Source organism: Gavialis gangeticus, unplaced genomic scaffold, assembly GCF_001723915.1.
Source record: "Gavialis gangeticus isolate Ggan-Ray unplaced genomic scaffold, GavGan_comp1, whole genome shotgun sequence".
NCBI lineage: Eukaryota > Metazoa > Chordata > Crocodylia > Gavialidae > Gavialis > Gavialis gangeticus.
The window spans coordinates 199,499,839-199,515,490 of record NW_017729032.1 but is presented as its reverse complement, the minus strand read 5'-3'; the positions used below and the strand labels follow the sequence as shown (position 1 = coordinate 199,515,490).

The window sequence follows — 15,652 nt, the reverse complement described above, 5'->3', positions numbered from 1 at the left end:
GCCAGAGTCAGAGCAGCCCCCTGCCCCTTCCCCCCTCCCCCTGCTTTGTAGGCAAACATAAGATGAGGAGCAGCCCCCCCATGCTACTGGGTGTGGGGGGGGTGTTGGGAAACCTCATTCTAGATTCAAGTAAATACAGTAATTCAAACTGGCATAGTAGTTGAAAAAAAAAAAAAAAAGCAGGGAACTGAGTAATGACAAAACTTTTACAAAGAGAATGGATCACCCAAAATTAGGGCCCAACAGTTTGAGAATTGGGTTCTCCTAAGTTTTTAAGGTTTTAATCCACAGGAAGGATTTATTTTGCTTTAACTGTGGTGGTCTTTGCCAGAGAGCTGGTATGTAATACCGAGACAAATAATTCATTTGTGAACCTGTATACATATTTCTTATACTTAATTCTGATGAGGATAATGCCTTGGTGAATCTTGAAGCACTCGATGCAATACCACATAATTCTAAAATATAGAATAATAGCTCTTTTTGTAGTGCCAATCATTAACAGGTTTTCCACAATATTTGTACTGCTTTCCTCCTCTTTTTCACATTTCCTAGGAGACGAGAATATGAGTTTTCCAACAAAATCCCAAGCCTTTTCCACTAATAGGGGCAGTATCTTCTGAAATTCCTCACAATTAATTCCAGTTGACTTAATTGGTAACTGCAATAAGAGCTACATGCCTTACAGCTCAGTTTTCTTCCTGACAGACTCCCTGGGTGGCAAACATTACAATTCTTTCTTTTTTCCTGTAGAATATACACTCCAGTCATCTCTGGTGTGTTTGTTAATGAGTACAGTGCAACAGACATGATCCTGTGATGGTTTAAAAACTCTCAGTCAATAGGGATTAAAGATGTACATTATTTTATAGAACTGGAGCTGTAATAATTTTTTTAAATGCAAGACCAAATGACATTTTATCAATTAAAGCATGAGAAAAAACTGGGCCAGCTTTGCTTTTGGATGCTTCCTTATAAATCTTGCTTGCTTTTGTATCTCTATAGGAGATGGCCAGCTGTACACTTTTGGAGAGCCTGAGAATGGAAAACTGGGTTTGCTACCTGAACAACTGAAAAACAGTAAGGTTCCACAGCCTGTATCAGGGATTTTGGAAAGAGTTAAAAAGGTTGCCTGTGGTGGAGGACATACAGTGGCACTTACAGGTATGCAGGTTTCTTGGCTATTTTTTCTGATCTTGTAATCAGTAGACTTCATTTGCTTGATAGAGCAAAGAATCTTGTAAAGTGTAAGAAAATGCCCGAGCAGTGTTTTAGTGGCATGAAGGTGATTGCTCTGGTTCTTTTGTTTTTTCTCTATAAGAAATCTTTCCCCTTTATAGAAAAATATAAAGTACTCATATTTAGAGTAATTAGAATGTCACTTTTCTGCCTAACTGTATTTTCATAGCAAAGAGGAGTGAAACATGATTCAGTGAGCCAAATACAGGACTGATGATTTTGAGTCCCAGTTCTAGTACAGATTCCTTCCATAAACTTGGGCAAGATACTTAATTTCTCTGCTTCTTTATACAATACTGTTTTATAATACTTTTCCAAGAGACTGTGATTTGATTTTTAAAAAAGTGAGAGATGACAAAGATTTGGAAGTGTTGATAACATTTTGTAAGTTTTCTTGGATTGGTTAATGTCATTTTCCATGTGTAGTTCTCCCAAAGGAGTATGAACTTACTCAAAATGTTCCAGTTAGACTGACTGCTTATTACCTACCCAGATCCTTTCCTAATATGTTATTTCCATGATTATTATTTTCACTGGCTTCTGTTGCAATATGCACATCAAACGGAAAAATTAGTTATTTACTTACAAGCTGTGCAATAAGAAGCTCAGTTGATCTTTTAGACCAGGAGTCAGGACCCCCGGCATGTGTGCTGAGCATGGCACGCAAGGCGATTTTGCTTGGCACACCACCACCAGCCCGGGCTCTAAGCAGCTGGTGCCAGCCACCCAGCCCAGGCTGTTCCCAGCAGGCAGCTGCAAGCCCTGCTGCAAGCAGACTGGGCTCCATGGGCCAGCTGCAGCCGGGAGACTGCAAACAGCTACTCTGGGCTCCAGCATGTTGGCACTCCGGCACCTTCCAAGGTAGACATTGTGGTTTTTTCAGCATTCTGGCCAAAAAATGTTGCCTACCCCTGTTTTAGACACTTTTATTACTGTACATTTCCTGGCACTTGATCACATTAATATCAGCTGGCTATCTAGCATGTGTAAAATACAGATTGTAGTCCTTGGAACATTTTTTTTGTAATTATAGACATGTCCCATGATTGCAAAATCAGTTTCTGGCTCAGATTCACAATGTTGAATCCAGTCGTCAGGTCCAGCTCACCTCTTTCTCCCCAGTGGTATTTGATAGTTGGTCAGTCCACTGGATACAGAGGATCTGATGGTGGTACCAGAGTTTGGGAGAAGTCTGCTTCTAGCTGGGTTGTCTCTCACTGGACACGCAGTTAGAGATGTGGGTTATCTGGAAAATTTTGAATTCTTTACACATAGTATGGACATGGGCTTGAGCAGTCCTACTATACTGCATGAATGCAAGCCCCTGTATTTGATCTAGCTACCATTTTCTATTTCTTTCTATGGATATATCCCTTTGAACAAAGAATGGGGATCAGAAGTGACCAACCAAAAAGGGGGCAAAGATCACCACAGTTTGTGGCCCTTTCATAAGCAGGGAAGATAACAGTAGAATGTGAGACCTCTTTATGGAGATTGGAGAAGTGAAGTAGCAAAAAGGTTCAAACTAGTCCCATTCATCTGTAAAATCCTGGGGCCTAATTTGAAGAGACAGGTTGAGGCAGCCACTGCAGCTGTGGGGTGGCTGGCCTCAGAGTTTGGACAGTATGGCTGGATCCAGACGTTCAGGCACGTGTGGTTTGTGGCACTGCAAACCTCTTTGGAGCGCCACAAACCACACAAGCTGCAAATTAATCAGTGTGCAGCACTGCTAATTTGCAGTACTGGGGCAAAATTTGCTACTGGGATTTTAGTGGTGAGTGCTGAGACAAATACAGAAATGGGGGAGCAGGCAGCCCAGGACTGCCTGCTGTCCCAGATCCACGTGTTGTGGAGCCCCCAGGCTGAGGCACACTGTGCCCCAGCCAGCTGCTCTGGGCTCCACGGGGCCTCCACAGTGAAGCTCCCACACTGAGGCATGCAGAGACAGGGGAGCAGCCAGCCCAGGGCTGCCTGCTCCCCTGTCTTGAGTCACCCTACACCCCAGCCAGCCAGGCAGTGGCTGGCCGGGGTGCAGGGTGCCTCAATGCAGGGGCTCCGCAGTGCATTGAGATGGGGGAGGAGGCAGCCCATCTCCATGTGCCACTCCCTGGCTGCTCGGGGCATAAGGTGCCTCAGCTCAGGGATGGCAAGCCCCATACTGAGGCACCCTGTGCCCCAGCCAGCCTCCCCTGTAGTATGTGAAACAGCAGGACCTGCCGCAAAGCATATGGGCCAGGGCCTGCACTGCAGCACAAAGTAGCAGCACAGATTTCTGCTGCTACTATTTGTGAGCATGCCCCTGCTCTTGTGGACCCAGCATATGAAGACAAACTATAGGAAGGATTATTTTGGGCATGCAGGGATGTGACATGGAAAGGAGGCACTGAATGGTGCTGCAGCACTGAATGCCATTCCTGAGTATTAATACATTTTGTGCGTGTCTACATGAGAACACTACTGTGCAGTCATTATTGCGCATTTATGTAGTACTTGTATTGCAAGTACTAAATAAATAAGCAGTTTCCAGTTCAAACAGATGGGTCAACACCTTTCCATGAGAAAGGCATCTCACTTTGGTATGGAGAAGCTTTTCATGCTCACTCCCCATTTTGTTGCGCAGAAGAGAAAACAATCATGAATTGAGTAGCCTTGCTGTGACTAAACTGACCACCTTTACTGCCTGATCTAAAATGACCTTAAGATTGGCAGGCATTGTCTTGGCTGCTAGGGCCTCCCAATGTATACTGCAGCGTGAATTTGGCAGCAGATGCAACTTCTCTCACTTTTGCCAGAACGCCTCCTGACTTGCAGGTCATGGCTCATGTCCTGTTGGTGCACAAGCTAATACAGTTTTGCCACTGTAATCCATTATCAGTTATGAAGTTATCCACTTTCTTGAATATCTGTTCTGCTGTTGTATGACTTGACACAGCCTCACAAAACAAAACATCTTTAATTGCTATGTCTGCTTCAAACCTTACATATGCAAGAAGTTGAGCAAAATTAGTTGCATCTGTACTTTCATCTAATTACAACAAAAAGCACTTGCTTTTCTTGACGCTTTCAATTAGTTTTTTTTCACTTGACAAGCCATATCTTCCATTCTTGTTGATACTGTGTTGTTCGACAGGAACAACATCCAACTGTTTTGCAAATTTCTCTCCAAGAACAGATGAAACAATGTTTTTTGCAGCAGGAACCATGAGAGTCTCATCTATCGTATGTGCATTCCCCATCAGAGCGATCCTTAAACTTACTTTTTATGATGCTTCCAAAGCCTTTGCATTAACACCACTTCGAGCAGTTATTGTTTTCTTACTGTCTTGGAACTGGCTGAGTTTTCTTTTTTTTAAAAATCAAGAGGTTTGTCTTTAAGAGTTATGCTTTGTGTGAAGATGCAGCTGAAGAAGCGAAGGTTTTGTGCAGTGGTTTGAAAGGAGTTCATAGCAAATCACGCACTGAGGTATTGGTTCACTTTCTTCACCACTCCAGGTAAATCCAAATCTAAATAGCTGGGATCATACCTTCTGGTAGTCTTACGCTTACCAACTGTTGCAGCATCCAGGCCTGTTTCAGAAGTGCCAGCAGCCGCCTCACTCAATCCCACAACGAGCTGTACTACTTCCCGGTAAACCAGCAGCTTCTTCAAGGTCCAACTCTCTTGATTCCTCAAGGTTCCCATTGTTCAGTGTGCTTTCTCTTCAGAGAAGTTGAAGTCAGCCACCTTTCCATTGTGGTATGACTAGTATTTATGCAACAGCTTTCGATTGTAATGCCTGTGAATAACACAACAGGAGCTTAAACCGTAGAAAATCACCCTCATGCAACTGAAGCCAAGATGGCAAACCTGCACAGAATTTTAGAAAGTTTAAGAGAAAACAAGCGGTTCTACATGTCGGGGTGCAAGTGTTGGTATATTTATGTGTATCCCCCTTTATTAAATAATGATTTGTCTGCACTCAACTGCCATCACGCAACCAGCATTCTACAACAATTGCTAGATAGTGCTAAAAACCAAATAAGGAAGAAGGCATATATAGAAATCAAATATCCAATGTACTATGCTTATATAAATTCTGTAATTATAATAAATCTGTTAATGCATACCACTGACAGGTTGTTTGCGTACTACTGGTGGTATGTGTACCACAGATTGGGAATCACTGCCCTAGGGCACAGGTTAGCAAGCCAATAAGCTATGGCTTTAATAATGATAGCCATCAAAGGTACAAATGTATTCTCACTCTTGCCTCCTTAGATCACCCCCACTCAAACTACCTTTGATATTCTTCCTTCATATCACTTCCTTATCTCTCTTAAGGTCCTTAAATAGATTTTCAGCTTTAAATTTTACACTTTCACATGTCCTTTTCCTTCATTAGCTTATATTCCTATTCATGTTTATTAAGTTTTCTGAACACTTTGTTCAAAATCAGACAGTATATTTTCTAAGTTAAAAATGATTTGTTATTTCAAAACATTTGCTGTCACTTGAAGAGAGTTTTGTGGTTTGTGTTTTCTTTGAATTTTCACATGCAATAAAATTGTTTTTGGATAACTTTGACTTATTTCAAGTCACAAATGCTATTTCTATTTCAATAAAATGATTCTGTTTAAAGTGTTCTGTATCAAAACAGAATTAGAGTGGGAATTAAGGATATTATTATTGTTTCAGGCAGTCCTTATTTTTAATAGTAAGAGGCTTATCTAAAAAATCACATTTAATAAAATACTCTCTTTTTTTCCATAGAGGATACATTCAGATTTTCCCTAATATGTTTGTTAATGAGTACAATACAACGAACATGACCCTGTGGTGGTTTGAAAAACCTCAGCCCCCTTGAAGGCAGTAGGGGTTTAGGACTTACATTATCTTTCAAAACTGAGTCCAGTCTGTCCAAGTCTTGTCAATGACAGAGCCTCAGTAGGGCTAGAATTTGGCCCTTTCTGTTTAGTGTGCAGTTGTCTAGCATTTGTTGCATCTGGTTAGAATAATTCTGCTTATGGGGTAGAGAGAAAACTGTTAGCCAGCTATTGTCTTCTATATACAAGAAATCTTTAAAAGGTCAGAGAGAGTGCATAAATAAAGTGCATCTGTACACGGCAGTGAAGAATACGTACACCAGTGCATTGTTGTATATGTACTTTCAAGAGCAAAGGTTATTTTTAGAAAATACATTCCTTTTGGATTTTTTTTTCCAGTTTGTCAAAATGTGTCCATTGAATGGCTGTTTTAGACATAGAGTCTTTTTGGACATAGATACAGGCTGTTTTGGACATGCAGTCTTTACAGAAGGTATGCAATAGAAGTTAGATCAGCACCTACAAACTAGAGAATTTCAAGTCCTTCCCCAAACACTAAAATTCTCCTGTCATTACCTTTCAGTAGCTCACGCTTTCCCTGATAAGGGAGAACCCAGAAGATAGTGTTTTTGTCAATGAATTCATCTGTCATGAGAAGTTAATTTCACAGTCAAGGACTCCTCTCTGAAACTGCACTGCCTCCTGTCATCTTACATTTATATCTGAGATCTTTTAGTTTGACTGTCTCATCTGATTTCAGCTACTATTGTATTTCACAAGAAGAGGCAATTATGGATATAATGAGAACCTCAGCGTATTTCCTCGATTGTCCCCAATCACATGCCAAAATCTCCCGCTTAAAACAGCACAGTTCTTAACCATAGTTCCCTGAGTGTTTTCCATCCATCATCTCAGTACCCATAGGCTTTTAAACCCCTCCTTCCATGAGCCCGTAAAGAAAATACTATCACTTTGCAATCCCATCCAGCCCTGGTACTGTCATTACATCTTCCATATCCAGTGGACCGAACAGCTGTTAAATGGATTCAACATTGCGAACCTCTCCCAGGAAATGACTCTACAACTGTGGAGCAGGTCTACTTTTACCAACAAATACCAAGTTCCAAAGACTTTAGTCTGAGTGCCTGGAGATGTGATATAATAAAAGGGTCTAAAAACCTCTTATTGAGGGAGTCTATAAGTGATTTGATGTCATATTGTATCATTTCATGTGATGTTGAATTGGAAATCAATGAAGAGAATAAGGATGTAAGTGGAAAGTCTCTGGCTCCCAATGAGCCTATCTGGAATATCTGGGGTAATTTAACGCTCCTTTTGGAAAACTATGAATAGAAAATGGTATTAACCAGTCCAGGAAATAATACAACATTTGCTAACACTTCCAAGCCTTTGTTGTGTCACTCTTTCTGCCAAATCACAGTTTAATCTTGGCACTGTTGTACAAGTTATTAAATGAATCCCTGTATATAGGATTAGACTGTCATTATAAAAAAAAATGACCAGAAATCTGGACACAATATAGTTTCTATTTAGAAGGTATTAGTTTAAATAAAATTATATCGTGCCAGTAGAATGTTACAGGGGCAACTGTCAAAACTGAGTTTACGCTGTGGTATAAGATCTAAACCTGAATTTCATCAGCGTACCAGGGAGAATAATGAAATACAGACCATAGAGGCAGTCTGTTATAGGTATTGAGAAACAAGAATACAGGGCAATATATTTGTACTAGAGTTAAATTTGGAGATAGAAACAGTAGAAATGCTGCAATAGAAATCAAATCAGATAAAAAGTCAGTGCTTGGTGAGCAAGTCTACAATCAGTGTTAAGGGCTACCAGAAGGTTCGGTTGGGCCAGCAAAAGAAAGAAATGGGATCTCCTGAGAAATGCATTTTCTTCCATCCTGCTAGCTGGAAGATTACTTCAGCATAAGTGTTAAGTTCCATAGGAAGCTCTTCTGATGTTTTAAATATTTGGGCTGAGGGTTAGATAAGCACGCTGTACTTATATGAAAAGCTCCAGTCACAAATACTGGTATTAAAAGGCAAGATTTACCAAAGCAGTCATGCACCACTAAAATACAATTTAAGCAGAATTTAGGCACCAAAATCCAAGTGAGTGACCCACATACACTCTATCAAACCACGTAAGCACCTGAGGACATGGGCACGTATAAGAACCAAACTGTTCCTAAATGTCACTGATAGGGAACCGGTTGTCATGGATCAGAGGTGTCCACACATACAGTGCCATGGTGTTCCAGGTAGAACAGTCACTTTCTAGGTCTTGAAGTGCTGTGTCTTCAACGTCAGGGGGTGGGAGTGAGTTTGCCTCACACTAGCTGAATTGGACATTGACAAGTGGTTACACCATGCATTAGCCATTTCAGGGGCTGGGCAGTCTGTGGCTGGGGTGTTTTCACTTTTTTACTTTTCCTTCTCTTCTAAACATGGGTTCAGTAAAGTTCAGTAGCCTGCACTTGACTGATTTTTGCAGTTTGTTTGCCTGACTTGGGGTGCCCAGGGATGAGGGGGAAGTGCTTGGGCCCTTGATTTTGGTTTTCCAGGTCTGGGAGAACATGATGGAAAATGGTGCGACAGAAAAGTTCTGACTGCATACCAGAACAACCAGTTGCAGCAGTGTGACAGGGAAACAGCGATGCTATGTGGTGAATACAGGACCAACCAAACAGAACACTTGATATCCACACATAACGCTGAGCTGGTTCACAGTGAATTGGTTCAAAAGACTACTTGATTTTCTGGGTGCAGTTTTGAACCATTCCAAGCAACTTTAAACTGGTTTAACAGGCTTGTACATCTGTCCGCTTCTTGTTTAAACTGCATTTAAACCAATCCGAGGGTTGTGTCTGCCCATACCCTGGGACGCTGTAGGCACCTAAGGTTTCAGAAAATTCACAATGGGTGCACCTACAAGTGCAATTAATATGCCTGAATTTTCTGCACAGAAAATTCAAGCACATTAAACCGCACCCCTGCACGCATCTGAACGTGTACCCAACAGAGAAAATTTGCTTCTGATGGGAGCAGTTCAGTATAAGGCTGCTCCTGTCTTGCTCTGTCCCTCTGCAGCAGTCAAGAGGAGCTCTAGGCTCCCTTGGGTGCCAGCTCCAGGCTGGCAGGAAGGTCTCCACATGGCTGGGGGAGCTTTCCTGGCTGCTGGGCAGCTGCCTCACAGCCACATGGAGATCAGGACAGCTCTCCCCATCCCATGTGGCTCTCTGCTGCCTAGGCTGACTGGGAGCAATAATATGTCGATTACTAGTACCTGTATCTACAGGCCAAAGGAAGTTTCTTTTTCAAAGGAAAAAATGTGGCAGTCCTCAGCTAATGTGGCAATATAAATCAATTGTATGGGCTTCTATTCAAAGCATTCTTGATTTCGTCTTCCTCCTCTAGACTATTAAAAATTTTAAAAGTCAAACACTCCTTTTCTAAAACAAAGTATGAGTTCAGAGGGGAGGGTTGATAAAACTTTACCTTTCCATGACAGAATTAGAAATCTGTGCAAACCACTTGGGATTCTCCAGCATCAAACCACTTCTTCTCTAAGTCAGTACAATATTCATATTGAAATCTCTGAAGGTAATTTTTGCTGCCTGTGGTAAAAATAAGTTTGTCTAAGTAACTGGTTTTGCAGTCATTTTCAATATAAGCATATTATTTTAATATTTAATATTCTGCAGACAAAAAATCAGTGCTTTCAAGAGGCATAAAACTGGTGAGAGCTGGTAGAGCATCCACTTTTTCCTGTTGTACTTTCTAAGCAATTATGGCTTTGTCTAGAAGTTTAAATGCCAGTTGGAGACTGCAGAGATGTCACGGTGTCACCTATGAGGATTTATGGAGTACACTCCACCCCCCACCACAACCATCCTTCATCTCCCCATAATTCTCAGTTCCTTCAGCCATTGGCATAGCCAATTAAAAATCTGAAACATAGTTACATCTCTTTGGCTCAAGCTATTTCCTCTGTAATTGCAGCTCTTCTTTTGAGGTAAGAGGTGGGTAGCTGTGTTAATATGAAGGCAGGAAGAAGGTAGCCCAGGGTGGCACTTTAGACATTAACTGGTTCAGAGAGACAAACTTTTGTAGGTAACATCCTACATCCTACTTTGTCAGATGTAGAGAAAGACTCTACTTTCTCCCATCCTTTTGAAGTAGGGCTGAATGAACTTCATATTTGGGGTCAGGAAAGAATTTTACCCCATGGTCAGATTGGTATGGATGGGGTTGGGGGGTGGTGTTCCCTTCCTCTGTAGTGGGGAGCAAGGCCCTCTACCCAGGGTCTCTTAAATATATATTGACAACATTTCATAGAGGCATGGCTGCTGTAGTTCCCCTGCTTTACCTGTGGCAGGGTTGACGGTAGTCTTATGCAGATTTTAGATTATTGTTTGGGATGGTTTGGATAGGGATGATCCTGCCTCAGGCATAGAGTTGGACTAGATGACCTCTGGAGGTTCCTTCCAGCCCTACTTTCTCTATGATTCTAGTATTCTATGGCAGGACTAGAAGCAATGACCTCAAGCTTCAGCAGAGGAAACGTATGTTAGAGATCAGAAGGAACTTTCCAAACATGAGGGTGAAACATTGGAACAGGCTGCTTAAAGAAATTGTGGAATCTCTATCCCTAGAAGTTGGTTGACTAGCACTGTCACTTCCCTGCAATCCTGGGGACTCCATGGACAGGATGGGGCTGCGGGTGGGCAGGGAGCAGCATCTGGGGCCTTGTCTGACATCTTGGGGTAGTGACAGTGTGGGGCCTAGGCCTGGGGTACAGCTGTGGTCCACTTCCTGCACACCCCTGCTTGTGGAACCCACGCCCGTCACAGGCTGTACCTTAACCCAACCCCATGGTGTCACTGCTCCAAGATCCCGCGGTCTCCCTGGTCACAGCCACCTGCCTTGCTCCCAGATGCCACTCCCTGCCCACCCTCAGCCCCGGCCCAGTGCCTTGTCTATGCAAGTCCTGGCCCGGTGGTGGGTGTGGGGTGGACAAGCTGGGGTGGCTAGGCAACGGAGCCTGGTCTGGTGGTGCTGGAAGACACCGCTGACTCTGGGGCTGCTGGGAAATGAAGTCTGGCTACCACACTGCTCCAGCCCTGCTGTGTGCCCGGGTGTGGCAGGAATAGCTCCATGTACCACAACCCAGGCTGCCCACCACACCTCAGCCTGCAGGACTGAGGGACCCACCATGTGCTGGACAAAATCTCTCAGCAAACCATATTTTGCCTACTCAAGTGTGCACACATGTGCCTGTGTACAGACTCAGTATGCAACTTATTGTGTATGCTCAGTCTATGTGCTTGAGCTTACAGGTCCAGGGGAAGTTGAATTCCTATCTGCACACGTGCCAAAAGCACCACATAGATGCCCAAAGAGAGTTCCGCCCCAAATCTCTCCAATTAATAAAAAAACTAATTATAAGAAGGTTTTATTTATTTTATTCTTTTTTTTTACTGCTCAGAAATTTCTTCTGAATTTTGTTTTCTAGCACCAAATCTTCCAGCAGAGGGAGCTTAGGAGTTACAGTTAATAGAAAGAGCTTTACAAAATGCTTGCATGTTTAAATTAAAAGGTGGAAAAAAATTGTGATGCACATTAATGGTTTCTTGATATGACTCCTGAAAATATTTTAATAATTTTTGGGTTGAGGAAGGCAAAAGATCTAAGTAGAATTTTTTTTTTAGCTTTTAGTGTTACAAGACTTGATCCTGTATTTTTTGCTGATGTGAAATTCCATGTTACGTTAGAGTGTTGGGGCAGTAATAGATGATCCATCCCAGGGCTGACCAACTGCTGGCTGGTGGGCCTGGTGCAGTCTGCGAGGGGTGAAGTTACAGACCTACAGGCTCCCACCCAGACGTTGATCCCCGCAGTCACTCCAACTGTGCTTGAGCTGGTGTCTCTGGGTTCCCCTTCTCTCTTCTTCTGGCTTCTGCTGCTCCTTGTCCAGGGGCAGGGTGGCATGTTGCAGTCCATGGTACTGCATGAGCCCATGGCAATGAGGCACCTGTGCAGTGTGGTGCAGCAGGGAGTGGGCGCGCATGTACTTGAGCACAGAAATGTATTGCCTTAGCAGCACCCTCGTGTCATGCATGTACGAAAGCCAGAGAGTACCTTCTGTTCCACAGTTCCTTTCAAGTGACTGGCTTGCAATTATTTCTTCTTTCCTGACTGTTGGAGGGAAATGAAGAAAGATTTTTCTTTGGATCTTGGTTATAGGAAGATCCTTCCATTTCTCAGAAAAGATGAGGCCCTCCAGTTCCCTTCTTCTTTCCAGCACGACATTTTCAAGAGGTCCAGCTTTTAAGTACTGCCTCTCACATAAGGGGCTATAACTCCCCCAACAATGGACACAGTAAGGGCAGAATATTGTTTCACACCTAAATGGCTGCTTAAACTATATAAGTATAATTTAAGCTGTATAAGTACCAATTCTGGCACTTATACACAGCCAGCAACTCAGCTCTGAATGGCTGTATTGGCTAGTGAATATGTTCAGTGGTTCTGTGCTCTGGCTAGTGAAGTAAAACACCATTTTCTCACAAGGCTGCTAATCCCTGATAAACAGGGCTGTACTGATAAAGATTTTTTGGCTAATACCAATGGATGATTATTAATGAGCTATATCGGCCGATACTGATATGCAGCCTGGCAGCTTGGAAAGCAGCGTCCAGTTAGTAAGTCTATTGGGGAAGGGGGAGGGAAGAGGCATGGAGGGGCAGATCGAGGCCCCTGTGGTGTGGAAGGGAGTGGGACTTGGGCTAGGGCAGGGCTGTCCAAGCTGCTGGGCTGGCTGTGTGCATGCTGCAGCTGCGCACATGCAGGCAGCATTTATTGGTGACATTATCGGTAACATTATCAGCCACATCAGTCAAAACAAGCTGATTGCCGATAATGTCAATTTTCCTTTTATCAGTGGTGATATGATATGGACTAATGTATCGGTGCACCTCTACTGATAAAACATACTGCTTTTATTAAGTTGGTATGATTTTGTTTTGGTAATAATGGACAGGTTATAACTAGGGCATGTGTGCTCTTACATTTTCATGTACATTTTCAGAGACAGGTGTATATGCATTTGGTCTTGGACAGTATGGACAGCTCGGACATGGTACATTTATTTTTGAAACCCCAGTACCAAAGTCTGTAGACTATCTGAGGAGGCACAAAATATGTAACATTGCATGTGGGGAAAATCACACAGCTGTAATAACAGGTATGTATGCTAAAAATACTAAGCTGATACTGGATTTTAATTTACAATCTGAAATTTCAATATAAATTGAGTACAATGGAAAAGATATATCCACATTTAATAGTACTAAAGGTTAAGTTAAAGTTTAACTGAAGGCTAAGACTCAGATCATACTAGCCTTAGTGGAAGAGATAGATTGAAATACAGGGTTTTTAGATTCTTAGCCTATATTCAGTCTTGTAGACTATATGGCTTTGTAAAGCAATTGTAGCCTCATGATGCCTTTCTGCTTAGCATTCCTATTTATCAGTCTTAGATTTGCTGTACCTTAATTTTATTGTTTTATCAGTTGTCTAGAGTAACTTAATCCCAGACAGTACTTTTTCTGAAGATATATTTATCTTCAGACCATATTCATCAGTTTGAAAATCTAAAAAATATTCAGATATTATTTTTGGAAATGAATTGCTCCTTACTTTCAAATCTTATTCCTTCTGTTTGTATTAGTTTTCACCTGTACTTTTAATGTATCTTCTGTATGAATACATTCTTCTTTCTCCATACAGACAATGGCCTTATGTTTAGCTTTGGAGATGGACGACATGGCAAGTTAGGACTTGGAGAAGAGAATTTTACTAATCAGTTCATACCTACCTTATGTTCTAATTTCTTGAGGTTTTCCATCCTTTTGGTAAAACTTTGTTTTGTTTTTGCTTCTCAAGCATTCAACCGTCTGTAATTTAAACAAGATATTTTATTTAAAGAAACCTGATCATTCAAGATTGTATTTAAAAATACATTTTCTTCAATATTTAACTAATATTGCTATAGATTACTAACACTGTAAGAATGTAATTTTAAAAAAACATTTTCAGCATTCATCATGCCGATGCTTCATTTTTGCATCATGGTTGGTTTGGACTATAAAAATAGACAAGACATAGCTTTTAGATTTTTATGCACTAACCCAGTACTGCAGTGTCTGAGTTAGAAATGGTTAAAGAGAATCTAAACAATACATTTACCAACATATTAATAAAATGAAAATGAGTTTATTTTTTGTAATTCAGGTGTGATGAGAAAAGAGGGGTACTGTTGTTCTCTCTTAGGCTATGCTTATATTTATTTATTTGCTGAAATGTTACAATAATGCCAACAGCAACTATTAAAATATTATGAGTAAGGCCCTCAGAATCTCATAAAATTTAAGAAAGAAACTAATATTTTGAGTTCTTGTATTCCTTCTCTTCTCATTTTTTGAGCTGTTACAGTACTTTCGGGATAGTCTTTTCTGTAATTGCAATAGCCAGAAACTTCTTTTTTGAATAAAAGCTGAGATTCTTCTGCGATAAGTTATCTGGTTAAGACTTGAACTAAAACATCAAACAGTGTGAGACCCCTGATAAAATTGCTACAATTGGCAAAGCTGTATGTACCATATTGGCTTTTATCAAAATGATTTGCTAAGTCTCCTTTGAAAATTAGTGCAGCAACTTTTGTTTACTTCTAGAGAGAGAGTTTGCTAACTTTACTCTGTATTTTACTGCATTTTGTATTTAAAATAGGAATGAATTTAGATCAATATATATTTTAAACACCAGTAATTATAGTGGTATACTTTAGCTTATGGTTATACTGTCACTATATACGAAGAAAAACATTTTCAGTTTTGAACACTTTTTCTACCCTTTGCATCCATAAAGGTGAATGTGAGATAATGAAATCCTTGTGTTGATACCACAGGTTGCTTGTGGTGGCTGTCACATGCTAGTTTTTGCCTCACCAAGGCCGAAAGGGTCTGAAGAAATACTCTTAGGAGATTTACGTGAAAACTATTTGACTGCTACTATTTCCAAACTGGGTGGAGATTCATTAATATCAGACACCTTACAGCGAACGTTGTCAGCACGAATGCGACGGAGAGAGAGGGTAAATTCAAAACTAAGTATTTTTCATCATGTAGAGTGTGCATATTTTTTTGCAAGAAGGCAAGTTACTTTTTCAGTTAAAATTATATGTTCAACAAATAAATATTCTTTGCTGAAATAAATGTTTGAATTTCAAGGGTAAGGAAAGGAAAAATGAGTACATGTCTTGTGATCAAGAGTGATGATGGGAAAAAAAGAAAATTGTCCTGTTTTGCTTCATTATGATGTATGAAGAAGGTTAAAAAGTCCTTTCAGGACTTTTTTAAATAGACCATAAAGAAACAAGAGCATGGCACAAGCTCATTTTTTTGGAGTTCCCAGCATGGGTTCTGGGGTATAGACTCTGTGAAGGGTTATTCCAGCACTCTTCCTAACTTGGTATCTGGGGTGGGTTCCTTTTTTGCCCACCCCTAGTTATACTACCAGCATTTAGT

General features: G+C 41.2%; 1 protein-coding gene across 3 annotated transcripts in view; it reads left to right on the top strand.

Moving 5' to 3' along the window:
* The window catches only part of LOC109303150 (X-linked retinitis pigmentosa GTPase regulator-like), a 119,944-nt gene that overhangs the window by 61,078 nt on the left and 43,214 nt on the right, over positions 1-15,652 (top strand). For all 3 annotated transcript variants that reach the window (XM_019525260.1, XM_019525259.1, XM_019525261.1), the window contains 4 exons: positions 1,006-1,164; positions 13,156-13,311; positions 13,857-13,981; positions 15,034-15,219. In XM_019525260.1, coding sequence (XP_019380805.1) covers positions 1,006-1,164; positions 13,156-13,311; positions 13,857-13,981; positions 15,034-15,219 — 626 coding nt within the window. The remainder of the gene's footprint in view (positions 1-1,005; positions 1,165-13,155; positions 13,312-13,856; positions 13,982-15,033; positions 15,220-15,652) is intronic.